At 35.2% G+C, this 14,139-nt stretch overlaps 3 protein-coding genes across 3 annotated transcripts; 2 read left to right on the forward strand and 1 right to left on the reverse strand.

Annotated features, from left to right (window-relative positions):
* LOC104702595 (F-box protein At1g78100-like) lies at window positions 1,692–3,088 on the forward strand. Its single transcript, XM_010418477.2, has one exon. It carries the CDS (start codon window positions 1,894–1,896, stop codon window positions 2,902–2,904), a length of 1,011 nt encoding a protein of 336 aa, XP_010416779.1. The 5' UTR covers window positions 1,692–1,893; the 3' UTR covers window positions 2,905–3,088.
* On the forward strand, window positions 6,336–7,960 carry LOC104702596 (nucleolar GTP-binding protein 2-like). Its single transcript, XM_010418478.2, has one exon. The coding sequence runs from the start codon at window positions 6,625–6,627 to the stop codon at window positions 7,663–7,665; it is 1,041 nt and encodes a 346-aa protein (XP_010416780.1). The 5' UTR covers window positions 6,336–6,624; the 3' UTR covers window positions 7,666–7,960.
* On the reverse strand, window positions 8,638–11,201 carry LOC104702597 (inactive TPR repeat-containing thioredoxin TTL3-like). The gene is made up of 5 exons (XM_010418479.2): window positions 10,358–11,201; window positions 10,029–10,224; window positions 9,684–9,859; window positions 9,218–9,551; window positions 8,638–9,089 (listed from the first exon to the last, which is right to left on the reverse strand). The coding sequence occupies exons 1-5, from the start codon at window positions 11,071–11,073 to the stop codon at window positions 8,919–8,921; spliced, it is 1,593 nt and encodes a 530-aa protein (XP_010416781.1). The 5' UTR covers window positions 11,074–11,201; the 3' UTR covers window positions 8,638–8,918.

Consider the following 14,139-nt stretch of genomic DNA (forward strand, 5'->3'; position numbering starts at 1 on the left):
TATAATTATCACCTAATAAGTCATCTCGATATTTTTTTTTTGTGCAAAATAAAATATAAATGTCACACAAAATTAATAAATTCGGCTTCTATCTAGTGTAAAATTCTCTATGAAAGTAATATAGGAAAATCCACTAGAATTTGTGTTCAAGCTCGAACTCACAAGCCATCTTAAATAGACGAGGAGACTAAAACAAGACAATACAGTGTTTCTTCTATGTTCCCTTATGTTAACACCATGATATGATCCATCAATGCTAAAGCAGAGAGAGAGAGAGAGAGAGAGAGAGAGAGAGAGAGAGAGAGAGCCGCCTTACAGGGTTGGCTTGTGAGCAGTACAACTTTCCGTACAAATGCAACGGGAGCGTACCAAGGATGCTGATGATTCCCCGTGACCGTGAACCACCACGGGTGTTGTAAAAGAAGGTTTTGATTGGTTGTTCGTATATTTAACGTAGATATGAGATGTTTGCATTTGCAATTTTCAAATATATTCTACAAACACACAAAATGTTCTTCTTCTTTTTTTTGGGTGAATTTATTCCTACATGTAAATGCAAACCAAAGACACAATTAAGTCTTTTTTTCTTTTTGTCAAAAGTCTTTGGAACGAACAAATAAATTGATAAAGGCTGTTCGAACTAAAATTCGGTATTGTTCGTCGACACTGAACCAAATAAAAATCATATGTAGCTATTAATTTATTTATTTGAGGAGATAGACTTTTGAAGTTAAAGTCGTTTATATTCGCACTACTAGAAAACAATATTTTAGACCTAATAGCTAGAAAAGTTAACACTATTTACTCTCTTTTCATATTCATGATCATGGTATTGGTATTGGTACTGGTAGGGGTGGGCATTTAAACCGAACCGAACTAACTGAACTCAAACCGACCCAAACCAAATTCAATCCTACATTCCAACCATTCGATTATGTTTCTTTTCAACCCAAATGGTTCGGTTCGGTTCGGTTTTAAACCAATGTGTTTCTGAAATTAATTAATAATATTATTAAAATTATAAACATGTGATCTTCTCTATTACCACTTGCATTTTATTTATATTTTACATTATTTTAGTTTTTCTAATAAAATTAACTAAATATAAATATAAATTTAATTATACTTAATATTAGGTATTAATTTTAATTTTCTATCTTTTCTAATTTATTTGATTAATTAACTATTATAAAACCATAATCAGTTTCATTTTGTTACATTAATTGATTCTTAAACCGAATTAAAACTAAACCAAACTAAAACTAAACTAAACATAAACCGACTTGAACACAAACCAAACTAAATTAACTTGGGTTGAGTTTGGTTAGAGTTTTAACAAAATCGAACAAACTGAACCGAATCGAATCCAAACACAACCCAAACTTAAACCGAAATGCCCACCCCTATCGAATTATTCATGAGTCATAAAAACTATATTTTCACGAAAATTTCAAAAAGGTTTATTTAAAGCTATGGTATCCATCCAAATGATCAATTACTATGATTTCCCCCCCCCGGTATGGACCGTGATGATTTTGATAGAAAAGTTAAAGCAAGACTGGACCGTTGATTCAGGACGGTGTCGCCGGATAGGAGAGCATCTCAATCGTTGATGTCTCCTATTTAATTATCAAACGCCAATTAAAAAATTTGCAAAAAGCCGTACTTATTATTCTTTATTAATTTAACTATCATTATACCGACGGCAATAATGACCCTACATGCCGGAGAATTAAAATAATCATCATATATCCTTTACCCCATTTCCCTTATTTATACATAACTCTCCTCTCTTACACACACACAACTCATTACAGAACACAGAAACAAAAGTGTAGGAGTCTCTCTAACCAATCCCGAAAGGTTTTAAAAGGGTATTTTAGTCAAATCAGCATGGATGCTTTTGATGCGATTCCAGATCCTGTGGTCATCGACATTTTAAACAAAGTCGGTGACGTGAAAACGTTGATACGGTGCCGTTCCGTTTCGAAACGATTCAACTCGTTAGCCACTCAGTCCGACTCGCTCCTTCTCCAACTCGATCAGATCCTCGGAACCACCGATTCTGACCCCGAGATCGATTCCCCGATCGCTAGCTTTTTCCGATCTCTGTTCAAATCAATTCACGGCTTCCTCCCTATCTTCCCCAAGCCAGCTGACCCGGCCGAGATCCTAACCCGATCTCCGAAAACTCCGGCTCAGATTCTCGTCGGGTTTGAACGGATCCGGAACCTTGAGGTGGAGTTATACGGCGGCGATGTCAAGCTAGAGAAAGGCGCCGCCGTTAAGTGGAAGGCTGAGTTCGGGAAAACACTCAAGAGCTGCGTCATCGTTGCTTTCCGTTCAGCCACGGTTAATACTACCCCAGGAACTACCGATTCTTCCGCCTCCGCCGCCGTCGACGGTGCTGTGGAGTCTGATTCTGAGTTCGTCTGTGGGTTGAAGACGCGCGTGGTGTGGACGATCAGCGCGTTGATGGCGGCTTCGACGCGTCATTACCTGATGAGAGATTTGGTGAAAGATCACAAGGAGATGGAGAAATTGACTGTACGTGACAGAGAAGGTGAAGGTACGGTGGTGATGGACGCTGCGGGGATGAAAGAATACAGAGAGACGGAGGCGCGTGAGGAGGATAAAGGAATTGAGCGCGTCGGGGAACGCACTGTGGTTCCTAGCGTGAGGATGAGTATGAGACACGCGCCGTCGCTGCTGTTGAAGAGCGGGATTTGTCTCGAAGCCGCGACGCTTGTGGTCGTAAGGCCGAGTGGTGTAGCTTCCGATGATAACGACGCCGAGCTGGTGACGGAGGCTTTCGCCGGAGATGGCGGCGATTGTATGTACGGAGAAGCCGTTACGGCGTTGCTCAAGCGTAGGAGGAATGTGTTAGAGATGAATTCTTTCTAAAATATTATTTTTTTTAAAAGGCTTAATGGGCTTTTTTTGGGCTATCGTATGTGCGGCCTGTTTCTTATGTATATAAAAACTTTGAATCGTACAAAGCCGATTGTACTATTGGCGTACGACTTTGGTCAAATGACATCAAATCTGAATTATTATTCCTCTAATATGATATGATTACCAACATTAATTGCGTTACAGCATCTAATATAATATTCTTTCCGTTTCATAATATAAGATGTTTAGAAAAGTATTTTTGTTTTTTAATATAGGATGTTTCCAACTTTCTATACAATTTTTAAATTAAATTTATATTTTATATTATGTAGACTTTTATGATTGATTAAATTTTTTAAAAGTAATTATTTTGTAATATACGTGTTTTCACTAAAACATCCTATATTTTGAAACAAACGAGTATTACTGATATGATTCGAACGAATTTATTAATAGCAATAGTTTAAATATAAAACGCTGTTAAGTATCTTGAGTGATCTCACCCATATGGCCATATCTAATGAATATGTTTAGAAAAAAATACAGCTATTTTATTCAATAGCAATTACTTTCGAAATCTGACATTAATTTTTGTGATTGCCTATGTTCATGAGGTGGATATAACATGAAATAAAGGCAATTATAATTACGCAAATTGCAAGATTCAAGCCTATCGGATCCAGTTTGAAGCCCATCAAGGCCCGCTCTTCACAGGAGAAAACTTTCAGTTTATGAGCTCTTCTTCTTCTAGTTCGACTTTTTCAATGTCTCTTTCTTGAGCACATAAAAATCTTATATATTAATTGATCTGATATCATTATGAACACATTGTTAGTATTCCATTGAGTGGTATCATCTCATATCATGATCAAAAAAGAATGTTACATTAATTTGGTCACTAACATGTTTCTTTACATTATTATACATTTGCAAAAAGGCTATAGAGTGCGGAGAAATAATTAAACCATATTACCAAACAAGACAAGGTGGTCCTTGCTTAACATGTCAATGACAAATATTTGTGCTTTATATCAAATGAAGACTAATAAAACAGAATATCTCACATATATGTAAACTTGATTAGGCTATAGCTGTGAATGATGCTTCAATCTATAACTTTGATTGCAAGTTTAAAGTTTCAGGCAATAACATTTTCATACTTATCAGGCTTTACTTTTGTGGTTTTTCACATATTAATATCATGTATAGAGAGTTTTACCTCAATTATGCATTGTGATTTGACAAAGAAAAAAAGACTTATTAGATTCGTGGAAAAAAAAGCGTGAAATGTAAATTGCCTAACTTTTTTTCGAGTGAGGCTCTTAAGAAAGGCCTACCCACATGATTTCTCAACATTGTCGCTCTCATTCACAAGGATTGGGGTACAACTAAATCAAACAGTATCTTCAATCTACATAAATTTAGCTTTATGAATATTGATTATAAAAATGATATCTTCCATTTCAACAATCTATTTATAAAAAGTATTGCTACTTAAATGTTAAATATAAAGTTTTTTTTTTTGCTAGTGCAAAAGGCCTACCTCAATGTTGATGCAAACTTATCATGATAAAACATACAATATCTAACTTTTTTTTTTTCATCCTTTAATTTGAGTTTAGGGTCTGCTAGTTTCTTTGTGTTGAATTATTTCTTGAAGTGCATATATATCAGTTCTAATCTGTACAACTTTAAAGAGACTAACGCAATTAGCGCCAAATGGTAAATTTAACCTAATTAGAGTGAAACCCGGAACCGGAAATCGAGTACGCAGTATTAGGGCTTATTTACCCATATCACATGAATTAGCGTGAAAAAATTCGAATTTCAGAATTTTGCCAAATAAAGCTGTTGTGTAACTAATAAAGTTCATCTAACTAAAGCCAGTTACAAAAATTTGTAATACTAGTTAAAAAGTTCATCGAGTTTTACACATTATTTCTCTCACCAAGGATCCAAAACGTCCATGTTATACATGTTTTAATTTAAATGGGAATTAACGGTTAAAGCAAGAGTTTCATGAAAATTGCTGGAACGAACGAGAGCTATATCTTAACCAAAGAAACGCAACTGTACCTGTGAAAATTCAGTTAAGCTAAGGAAGCAATATATAGTGTGAGAAGCATGACATTAAATCAAAATATTGTGTTAGAAAATCATTTTCTCGTTTTCTGTTTTGTGAAAGGTAAAGAAGAACAAGACCAGCTAGCATAAAGGGAAAACCTCTTATTCAAGAATTGAAACTTGTCTAAATCATGCAACAAATGTATTGGATGATTAAAGAAACTAGTTCACTGCGACGTCTTGGACCAAGTTTAATTACTTAATGTTGAGTTCAAGTTTTATTACCATAGTGTCCATAACTATTGTGAAATATATGAACGGTGAAACTGTAAAATAGTAGAGAAACAAAACTGTTTGAAGTGGAAACCACAACTTTTTGTTTGGTTAGTTTTCAGAAATCCGCAATGATGCTTTTCGATTTAGCAAAACAATCATATCAAACAATTCATGCCTCATGTCACACAATAACTTCACCATACACTATTTCAGTACGTGATCATCACATCATTAACATCCCTAGATCGTTTTGCACTCCTGAATTTCGTTGTCATTTGGTACTAGCTTATATAGTTTGGAAATATAGTTAGAAGGTAGTTAAATCGTAAGATAGCAATTGAAAATTTGATGATTGTATGGTTGAAAGATAACAACAAGAAAGGGAAATGTGACCACACAGCTTGTGATCAATATTCAATAGCATTGGATTAAGAAACAAGCCTCGTGCCCTTCCAATCTTTTCCTTTTTTATTCTTCTTTATACCATTGTCTTTCTTTTTCTATCATAGATAATAATATTATCAGTTTATATTGAATTTGCAAAAGTAAAGCCCACGAAACCTTTCCAACTTTAATCTATTGAGCAATTCGACTATAACCCATCATCACCCTTGTCACATTCACATGTTATATATACTTTTTAAAAAATAATATGAATGAATTATAAAAAATCACCAAACCTTTGAAATATGATTGTGGATAGCTTATCGATAGATGTAAGAACTATAACCAATGCATTTATTTTTTGTTAATCGAGTTCATAGAGATGAAATGTAGACTAACACGAGTTCTATACTGACGACGATATGGGTTTCACATTTAGTATAGTAACTAGTAAGTATTGCATACACTCACCGCATACACTTTGAAATTTGGTATTGGCTTATATATAAATCTCAAAATTAAAACTGAATAACTTATACATCAATACATGAATGATGAATCTATTCAAAAACAAGAACAAGAAGGTGGTGACGACCACTGAAAGTGAATGATTCAGTCAAGAAGCTTCTTGTTTACGATTGAATAAAGTTGTAATGAACCCACTTCACTCCTTTGACCCCATCACTTCTTCTTCTTCTTCTTCTCCATATTTATCCATCAATTACATTTTTACGAAGACAATTTGGCGAAGGTGCACCACCGATTTTTTTTCACTTTTTGAAAAAGGGTTTAAGTGAAAAAGAAAGTTTTTTTTTTCCCCCGCAAAAGCAAAAAGCATGTAAAGCTGTCACAACACAGGAATATCAAAGCCTAACAAGAAAATTTTTATAAAGAAAAAAAAGAAGAATAATTTTATAAATCCAGACATAAAAAGCTGAACCCTTCCCATTAAGAGATCGATCCAAAAAACCAAAACCCAAGAAAAACAAAAGCAAAGAAAAAGGTATGATCAAAGGAAGCAATGGAAACAGAGGATCTTCTTCTTCTGGTTACTCTGCAGATTTGTTGGTTTGTTTCCCTTCCAGAGCCCACTTAGCTCTTACTCCTAAGCCCATTTGTAGCCCATCTCGTCCTTCCGACTCCTCCACTAACCGTCGTCCCCATCACCGTCGCCAGCTAAGTAAACTCTCCGGCGGCGGTGGTGGAGGAGGAGGACATGGGAGTCCTGCTTTGTGGGCTAAACAAGCGAGCAGTAAGAATATGGGTGGTGACGAAATAGCTGAACCAACATCGCCTAAAGTCACTTGCGCCGGTCAGATCAAAGTCCGGCCGAGCAAATGCGGAGGAGGAAAAGGAAAGAATTGGCAATCGGTGATGGAAGAGATCGAGAGGATACATGATAGTAGATCGCAAAGCAAGTTTTTAGGGTTGAAGAAAGATGTGATGGGTTTCTTGACTTGTCTCAGAAACATCAGATTCGACTTCAGGTGTTTTGGTGATTTCCGACATGCTGATGTCACAAGCGACGACGAAGAAGACGAAGATGATGATGAAGATGAGGATGAAGAAGTAGAAGGAGAAGAAGAGAACTCAAAGAATGTTTTCTCCAAATGGTTTATGGTTTTACAAGAGGAACAGAGCAACAACGACGACGCTAAGAACAACAAGTGTTGTGACGCCGTAGATGGTGATGAGAAGAAACGCGATCTTGAAAAGTCAGACGCAGAACCGGCGGTTCCGCCGCCAAACGCGCTTTTTCTTATGCGGTGTAGATCAGCTCCAGCGAAGAGTTGGTTAGAAGAGAGAATGAAAGCAAAAACAGAGCAAGATAACAGAGAAGAAGAAGAAGAAACAGAGGATCAAGAAACGAATACGAAGAAGACGAAGAAGGATTTGAGATCACTAATGGAGGAAGAGAAGATGGAACTGGTGTTGATGAGATACGATACTGAGTTTTACAGACTCTCTTCAGACATCGCTAAGGAAACTTGGGTTGTCGGCGGGGTTCAAGATCCTCTGTCTCGGAGTCGAAGCTGGAAAAGCTGAATTTTTTTTACATATCCACCGTTACTCATCATTAATCATCGTATTTTAAAATCTGATTAAGCGTTTTTTTAATAGTCTTATCATTTTGATTATCTGTTAATTATTTTTGAAACTGTTTTTTTTTTTTTTTGGTTTCTTGAGTTTCCATGGTTCCTCTGTTTTGTATCTCAAAAGGTTTTTTTTTTGTTTACCTTCTTTGTTTCGTGTGTTTCATCACAACGTTTGTAATGTAATGCAAGTATGTACAGGCTTTTTATATGTTACACGAAGTTGCTTAAAATATCATTTTTTTGTATTATATGTTTCCCTTGATAATACGTTCTTTTTGTAAACCATCGAGGAGTTTAATATAATAAAAATCAAATGAAAACAAACATTTCATTTTGCTTGTTATGTCACGAGTTCAATCCTAATATAGAACCAAATTGAAGGTTATATATACTTTGAACACGGCAAGCAATAACAAGCAAGTTAGCTCTCTTCATCCTGATAATAACATCAAACGAATAAGCCACATCAGCCAACCTTGTCTGAGTTCTCTAAATGCTATAGAGAAGCACAACACTCACTATCAGGTATGATCACTACAAACGAACATACACAATTATCATCAAATGTCCATGAACAAAGTTTCTTCCATTTTTAAAAAAAATTTCCTGACCACCTTTTGCTAACAGTTAGGCAAACAACTTTGTATATGTTATTGTGTAACAATTTTATAACATATTTCTGCAAATTTTAACTACTATTAAAAAAAAAAAAAGTTTCATACCCTAGTTAATCTATTTGATTAGATGGCTAGTCTAATTTTTTTTAGCACTTTAATTATTTACTCCTGTTTTGGTTCCAAATCACTAGATCACACATAAGTTTCGAATAAACCCCTTTCAAGTTTCAACTTTGCCCACATATCCATAAGTCCTCGAGACAAGGCTATTGACATAAGACAAATCTATGAACAGAGGTCTCAAAAATCACAAAATTCAAAGCTTTAATAATGGGTTTATGAAAATATAATAGAAAAATCACAAGACTTTTCCCTTATGATATGAGGTGTTAGTCTTGACCAATTAATACAAAATTTTGATTGGTAAAAAGTAAAAACAAACTTTCTTAAAAAGCTCCTGAAATGAGAAAATTATGAGATTAGCAAAAACCCAAAAAAGGCAAACAAACACGCAGACACAATCAAATCATTTAAAAATCTCTTAAAACTATACAAATGTTTTGGCTTAGCCAATTTATCTCCCATTTCAATTAACCACAACTAAATCCGAGCCGATTCCTTTAAACCGGACATTTCTACCGGTCTGCTTCCTAAATCGGACATTCACCTCAGCCAAGGCTCTTCTAGTCTCTTCATCTCCAGGTGTCTCCATCAACAACAACTCATATTCTTGAATCGCGTGTTGCCATTTCTCCAACTACATTCAGTACATAGATTAAATCCAATTCAAACATTCATCACAAATACAAAATTACATCAAACCAATAAAAATGCAAATGTCATTTCAAAATCGGTTTGGACCGGTTAAATTGAGCTTTTAAATACCTTGGCATAAGAATCAGCCCTGCGCCGTCTCGCCTTTCTGTAGGATGGCTGGAGACTGAGAGCCAATGTGCAATCTTCAATGGCTTTCTCGAACAGACCAATCTTAAATCTTGAGGCAGCTCTGTTACATAGCAAGAGGGCATTATAGGGATCTTTCTCTAGTCCTTCCGTGTAAACCACGCAAGCCCCTTCGAATTTTGACGCGTTGAAAAGCAAGTTTCCGCTCAGTCTCGCTGAAGCAACCGCTCTCGCTGTTTTAGCTACCACGTTTACTTCTTCGCTACTTGGATCCAGTCGAGCCGCTTGCCTTGACGCGGTTACTGCATCTTCAAATCTGTCCAAGAAAGAAAGCAAGACATGAGTAAGTACTCCTCACATTCATTTTCACAAGTTAAAAACCAGCAAGATATTTCATCCCATTTAAAGCCGAGCTCCGACGATTAAGAGGTGATGGTGTTACACTGACCTTCCTACTGCAATGTAGACCTGAGCTCCGACCATTAAGAGGTAAGAAGTGATGGAAAGACCAAAAATCTTTATGAAACTATCGATCTCGAAGCGTTTTGTTCCTTTCTGGTACACGCTGTACGCTTCCTCGTGTCGCTGAAGATGCAATAAAGCCTCGGTTTGAAGCGCATAGACCTTTAGGAGATCGAAGATTACGGGTTTTAATTAGTCAAAACAAGAGAACTGTCCACCAATAGCTAAACCACACAATTCGTCGATTAAACAGAACATAAGCATACTATATTTGGCTCCTTGTTAAACAAAAAAAAAAAAAAAACATTGGAGAACAAGAAAGAAAGCTAACCCTAGGAGAAGAATCGGCTCCATATGATATCGCAAAAAGAGTCTCTTTCAACGCAACATTCCATTCCTTTGATCTTCGAGCTTCATCGCACCTCTTTAAGCATTTTATAACATCTTCAACTTGTTCTATATGTTTTGTCTCTGTATATTTTCCAGCTTCGTTATAATGACTCAAAGCTTTTTCAACCTCACCCAATCTGGTAAAAAAAAAACAAAAATCAAAATCCAGGGTGCAATTGGGTGCTTAATAACTAAATGGTACCACAGTCCACAGAGTAATTATCTTAAATTTAAAGGGACTAATTAGAAAGAAAAAAGTGAAGACTCTACCTGAGTTGGAGGGAAGCGAGTCTCTGATGAGCTCTCTCATAAGTTGGGTTTAGTCTTAAAGCTTCTTCACAAGCATCGGAAGCTTCAAGAAGACGACCGAGACTGATCAAAGCGGCTGATTTGTTACACCAATACGTCGGCGTTTTGGGGTCAGCTGAGATGGCTCTCTCGTAAAACACAAGAGCTTGTGCAAACCTCCCACGACAATACTCTTCGTTTCCCATTCTCTTGAGAGCCTCTGGATCGAGTCTGTAATTTACAGGCTTGCCCTCCCACCGGCTTTTCGTCTTCGGGACGTCAGCTTTAACGGCGGGCTGTGGTTTCACGATGATGTTTCCCATGACGCCGTTAAGAGAGAATCTCTTGCTCTCTGTTCTTGATGAGCCCGAGGAAATCGATTTCTTTGCTGAATCTGATGATTTTCTGGTGGAATCTGATGATTTTCTCGGTTGGTTCTCATCGGTTATTTGCTTTTGTTGGGGTTTCTGGGAATCAGACTTCTTTGGTTGAGAAGAAGTATCGGTGGACACTCTGGGGAGGATTTTAGGGTTTGTAATGGTGGGTGTTGACTTGGAAGGCAAGTTATCTTTTACCCTGCGATCTTTTTCCGGTAAAGAGGGTTTTCTCCGACGAGGGCTCCAGCTTTGGAAAATACATCCAAGGACACTCTCACAACCCATTTTTTGACCTGTGGATAACTTCTTCAATTTCGCCATTTTTAAGAAGGAAACAAAAAAAAAAGTTGGAAGCTTTGAAGAAGATAAAGAAGCAAAGCAATGTGAAGAGATCGATGAAACAGAGGAGTAAGAGTTTTTTTTCTTTCTTATTTTCTAGTTGAAGATGAAAGGTGTTTATGTACTATATATGTAAGTCTAAGAAAAGAGTTACAGTGGAGTACTTTCCAAGAAACCAACTTTTTGATTTGTCTGCCTTTTGCTATAACACAAAAATCTTGCTTTCGTTTTCTAAAAATCCACAATTAAGATCTTAATTTTATTTAATGGGGTCGATTCGTTAAAACATTCCTGTTATTGAAATAATTATATATGAATCGGCTGACCCTATCGTTTGATTGTTTTATTGTCTTAATTGATAAAGACGAAAAATGCAAATAGTTTGTTCAAATGTATCTTTGGACCCTAGCGAAATATTAATATTTGTTGTTAGTATCATTATTTCAGACATTTACGGTCATGATTAATACTACAAGGAACACGGAACTTTTTCACAAAGACAATTATCATCATAGAGCACAAAACTCAAAACCTTTAATTAGTTGGACAAATTAGTTACGAGCACTAGCCATAGATTCATAATAAACTAAGCAATTCTGTTAGTAGTTGTTGTGCCCTATAATTTATATGTTTTGTGGTTGTTTGTTTTGAATAATCTATCTCATATTCCTGATTTCAAACTTTTTTTTATTATACAACTAATCTTAGCAACAGCAATTTTAGGTAAACATCAAAATTGTATTAAACATATGGATCCAATGATGACTCCAATTGATGTAAGTATCCTACGATGATTTGTAAAACATATATAATAAATTACCAATCAAATGTTTAACATTTAGTTAGTATGGTATGAATGTGATAAGTGATATATTCAACGCTTATTTCGTGTTATAAGATGTGATTTTGACTGATTTTTTTTTTTTTACAATGATTTTGTGATATGGATGGAAGTAAGATTTTTCTCTTTTTACCAACTTATGATAATGGCATTATCCTGTGGTACACTAACAAAAAAAGTTAACAACCAACGGGTCAATGCTTGATAGTAGTGCTTTATTAAAGTTAAGTATTGGAATATTTAAGTCTATCTTCTTAAACGCCAAAGCATCCATAATAATATATAGTGGGTGAAATTAGTATATGGATTGATACTAACCACCAAATTATTATCATGAACAGATTCTGCGGAAATTACGCTTAAACCATTAACTTATATTAAACGGGAAACCTTTTTTCTTTAACTTACGACTTGTACGTTCGTTAAAGTGATAACTCATTTTAATATGTATACATTTTTCTAGTTGAGATAAACAGAATTTATTGTGTTCATACACTGTCAAAAGAGCTTGTTCGTTCGTGCGAGCCGTCGGTGCCGGCTTTGTTGGGGACCTTCTGTCTCATACGGCTTCTTTCTTTGTCTGTTGTTGTATGTTTGATTTGGCTTTGACTACTATTCCATTTTTTTTTGTCTTCCCAAATTTATCCTAAAACTACTTTCTTAAATTAAGAGGTCACTATAATATTTAGGGATCGAATTCCACAAAAACTCTAGATTACACAATAAATTATAGAGTTTTATGAATTACGCTAAACAAATTAAGTTGAATTAAAATAAACAATGCAAAATAATAAATAAAAGCTGTTGTAAATTCAAGGATCAAAATGTTAGGCCTAGGGAATTTCTCAGGAGATTACAAATTATTAAATCAAGAAATAAATAAGATTCAAGCAATTAAGAACAGATCTAGAACTCTAAACACTTTTGTAAAATAAATCAGTTCTCACTGCAAATATTATCTAAATTTAAAACCAGAAAATCCAAATCTCTTTGTACAATTCTAGATTAAAAATCATCTTTGAAAATAGGTTTAGATTGTTCACAAAATTAATAAAACAAATCTCTTTGCAAGAAGTAATTTTGCTCATCAAAAGGTTTTATCAGGAAAATCAATTATATTCTCATATCAATTTATTTTACTAAAGTATTAATTATAGGTGATTAATCAAGAATTAATGTGAAGAACAACCTATGATGAAGATCTAGAAAGATAATGAATCCTAAATAAACAGATCTAATAAATCATAAAATCCCTGTGAAAAACCTTGAACCTAACAAGCAAACTACTCAGACATGTTTAATGAAGAACAAGACATAATTCTGAATAATAAGCAATTGAAATTAAAAGAGTATAAGGGAGTTCAAGAATTCTTCTCTCAAAGCAGATCTCTCTCTTCAAAGCTCTCAAAATCTCACAAAGGGTTGAAGAAAAATAAATCTTGCTAGAATAAAACTCAAGGGTTTACAAAACCCAAAAACACTATAAATATGTCCTAAAACACGTCCAGGGGCTTATGTTGCAAATATGGAAAACTTTGGCTGAATTTGTAAAACTTCCAAAACTTGGCTTCTCTCGCAGACAAAACAGGGTGTCGACCGACACCATCACTCTTCATCGATTCCAAGTTCGTTTCTTCGGGATTAATACTCCAAAATGATCCAAATTGCTCCACTTTGCTCAATCCATGCTAAAATCCTAGAAAACCTGTAAAGACTCAAAAACATCCTAGAAAACAAATCAAAAGACTCTAAAAGACTCTTTATATCATGGTTAAAAAACCACAAAAACCATGATATATCAACTCCCCAGACTTAACATTTGCTTGCCCTCAAGCAAAACATAAGCTTAGACATGTGAAAGAGGTTTGAAAACAGGGAACTCACTCAATTGCATGATGATTCTTATTCGCACTCTTCATTTACCTGACTCAAGAACTTACTTAACCATGATAAGCATCAACATTCCTTACTTAAATCCCACAATCCTTTGGAATATCTGAAATCTCCATTGTCATCTCATTACATAAATTAAAGCAAGTTCAGGTGAGTTCTTACCTTGGTGTATCGATTAGTGGCATATGGACTCTCTTCAAGCCAAGTAATTCTTCATACATCTCCTTTTCTCTCCCTTTTCTCACTTCAAAGGAGTTGATTTCTCCCAATATATATATATATATATATATATATATATATATATATATATATAT

This window comes from Camelina sativa, chromosome 7 (assembly GCF_000633955.1).
Source record: "Camelina sativa cultivar DH55 chromosome 7, Cs, whole genome shotgun sequence".
NCBI classification, from domain to species: domain Eukaryota; kingdom Viridiplantae; phylum Streptophyta; class Magnoliopsida; order Brassicales; family Brassicaceae; genus Camelina; species Camelina sativa.

Coding starts and splice junctions, on each gene's coding strand:
- LOC104702595 (XM_010418477.2), top strand. CDS start 1,894: ATGGATGCTTTTGATGCGATTCCAGATCCTGTGGTCATCGACATTTTA.
- LOC104702596 (XM_010418478.2), top strand. CDS start 6,625: ATGATCAAAGGAAGCAATGGAAACAGAGGATCTTCTTCTTCTGGTTAC.
- LOC104702597 (XM_010418479.2), bottom strand. CDS start 11,073: ATGGCGAAATTGAAGAAGTTATCCACAGGTCAAAAAATGGGTTGTGAG. Junction 9,552..9,683: donor GTCTACATTGCAGTAGGAAG/GTCAGTGTAACA, acceptor TTTCTTGGACAG/ATTTGAAGATGCAGTAACCG. Junction 9,090..9,217: donor GGGCTGATTCTTATGCCAAG/GTATTTAAAAGC, acceptor TACTGAATGTAG/TTGGAGAAATGGCAACACGC.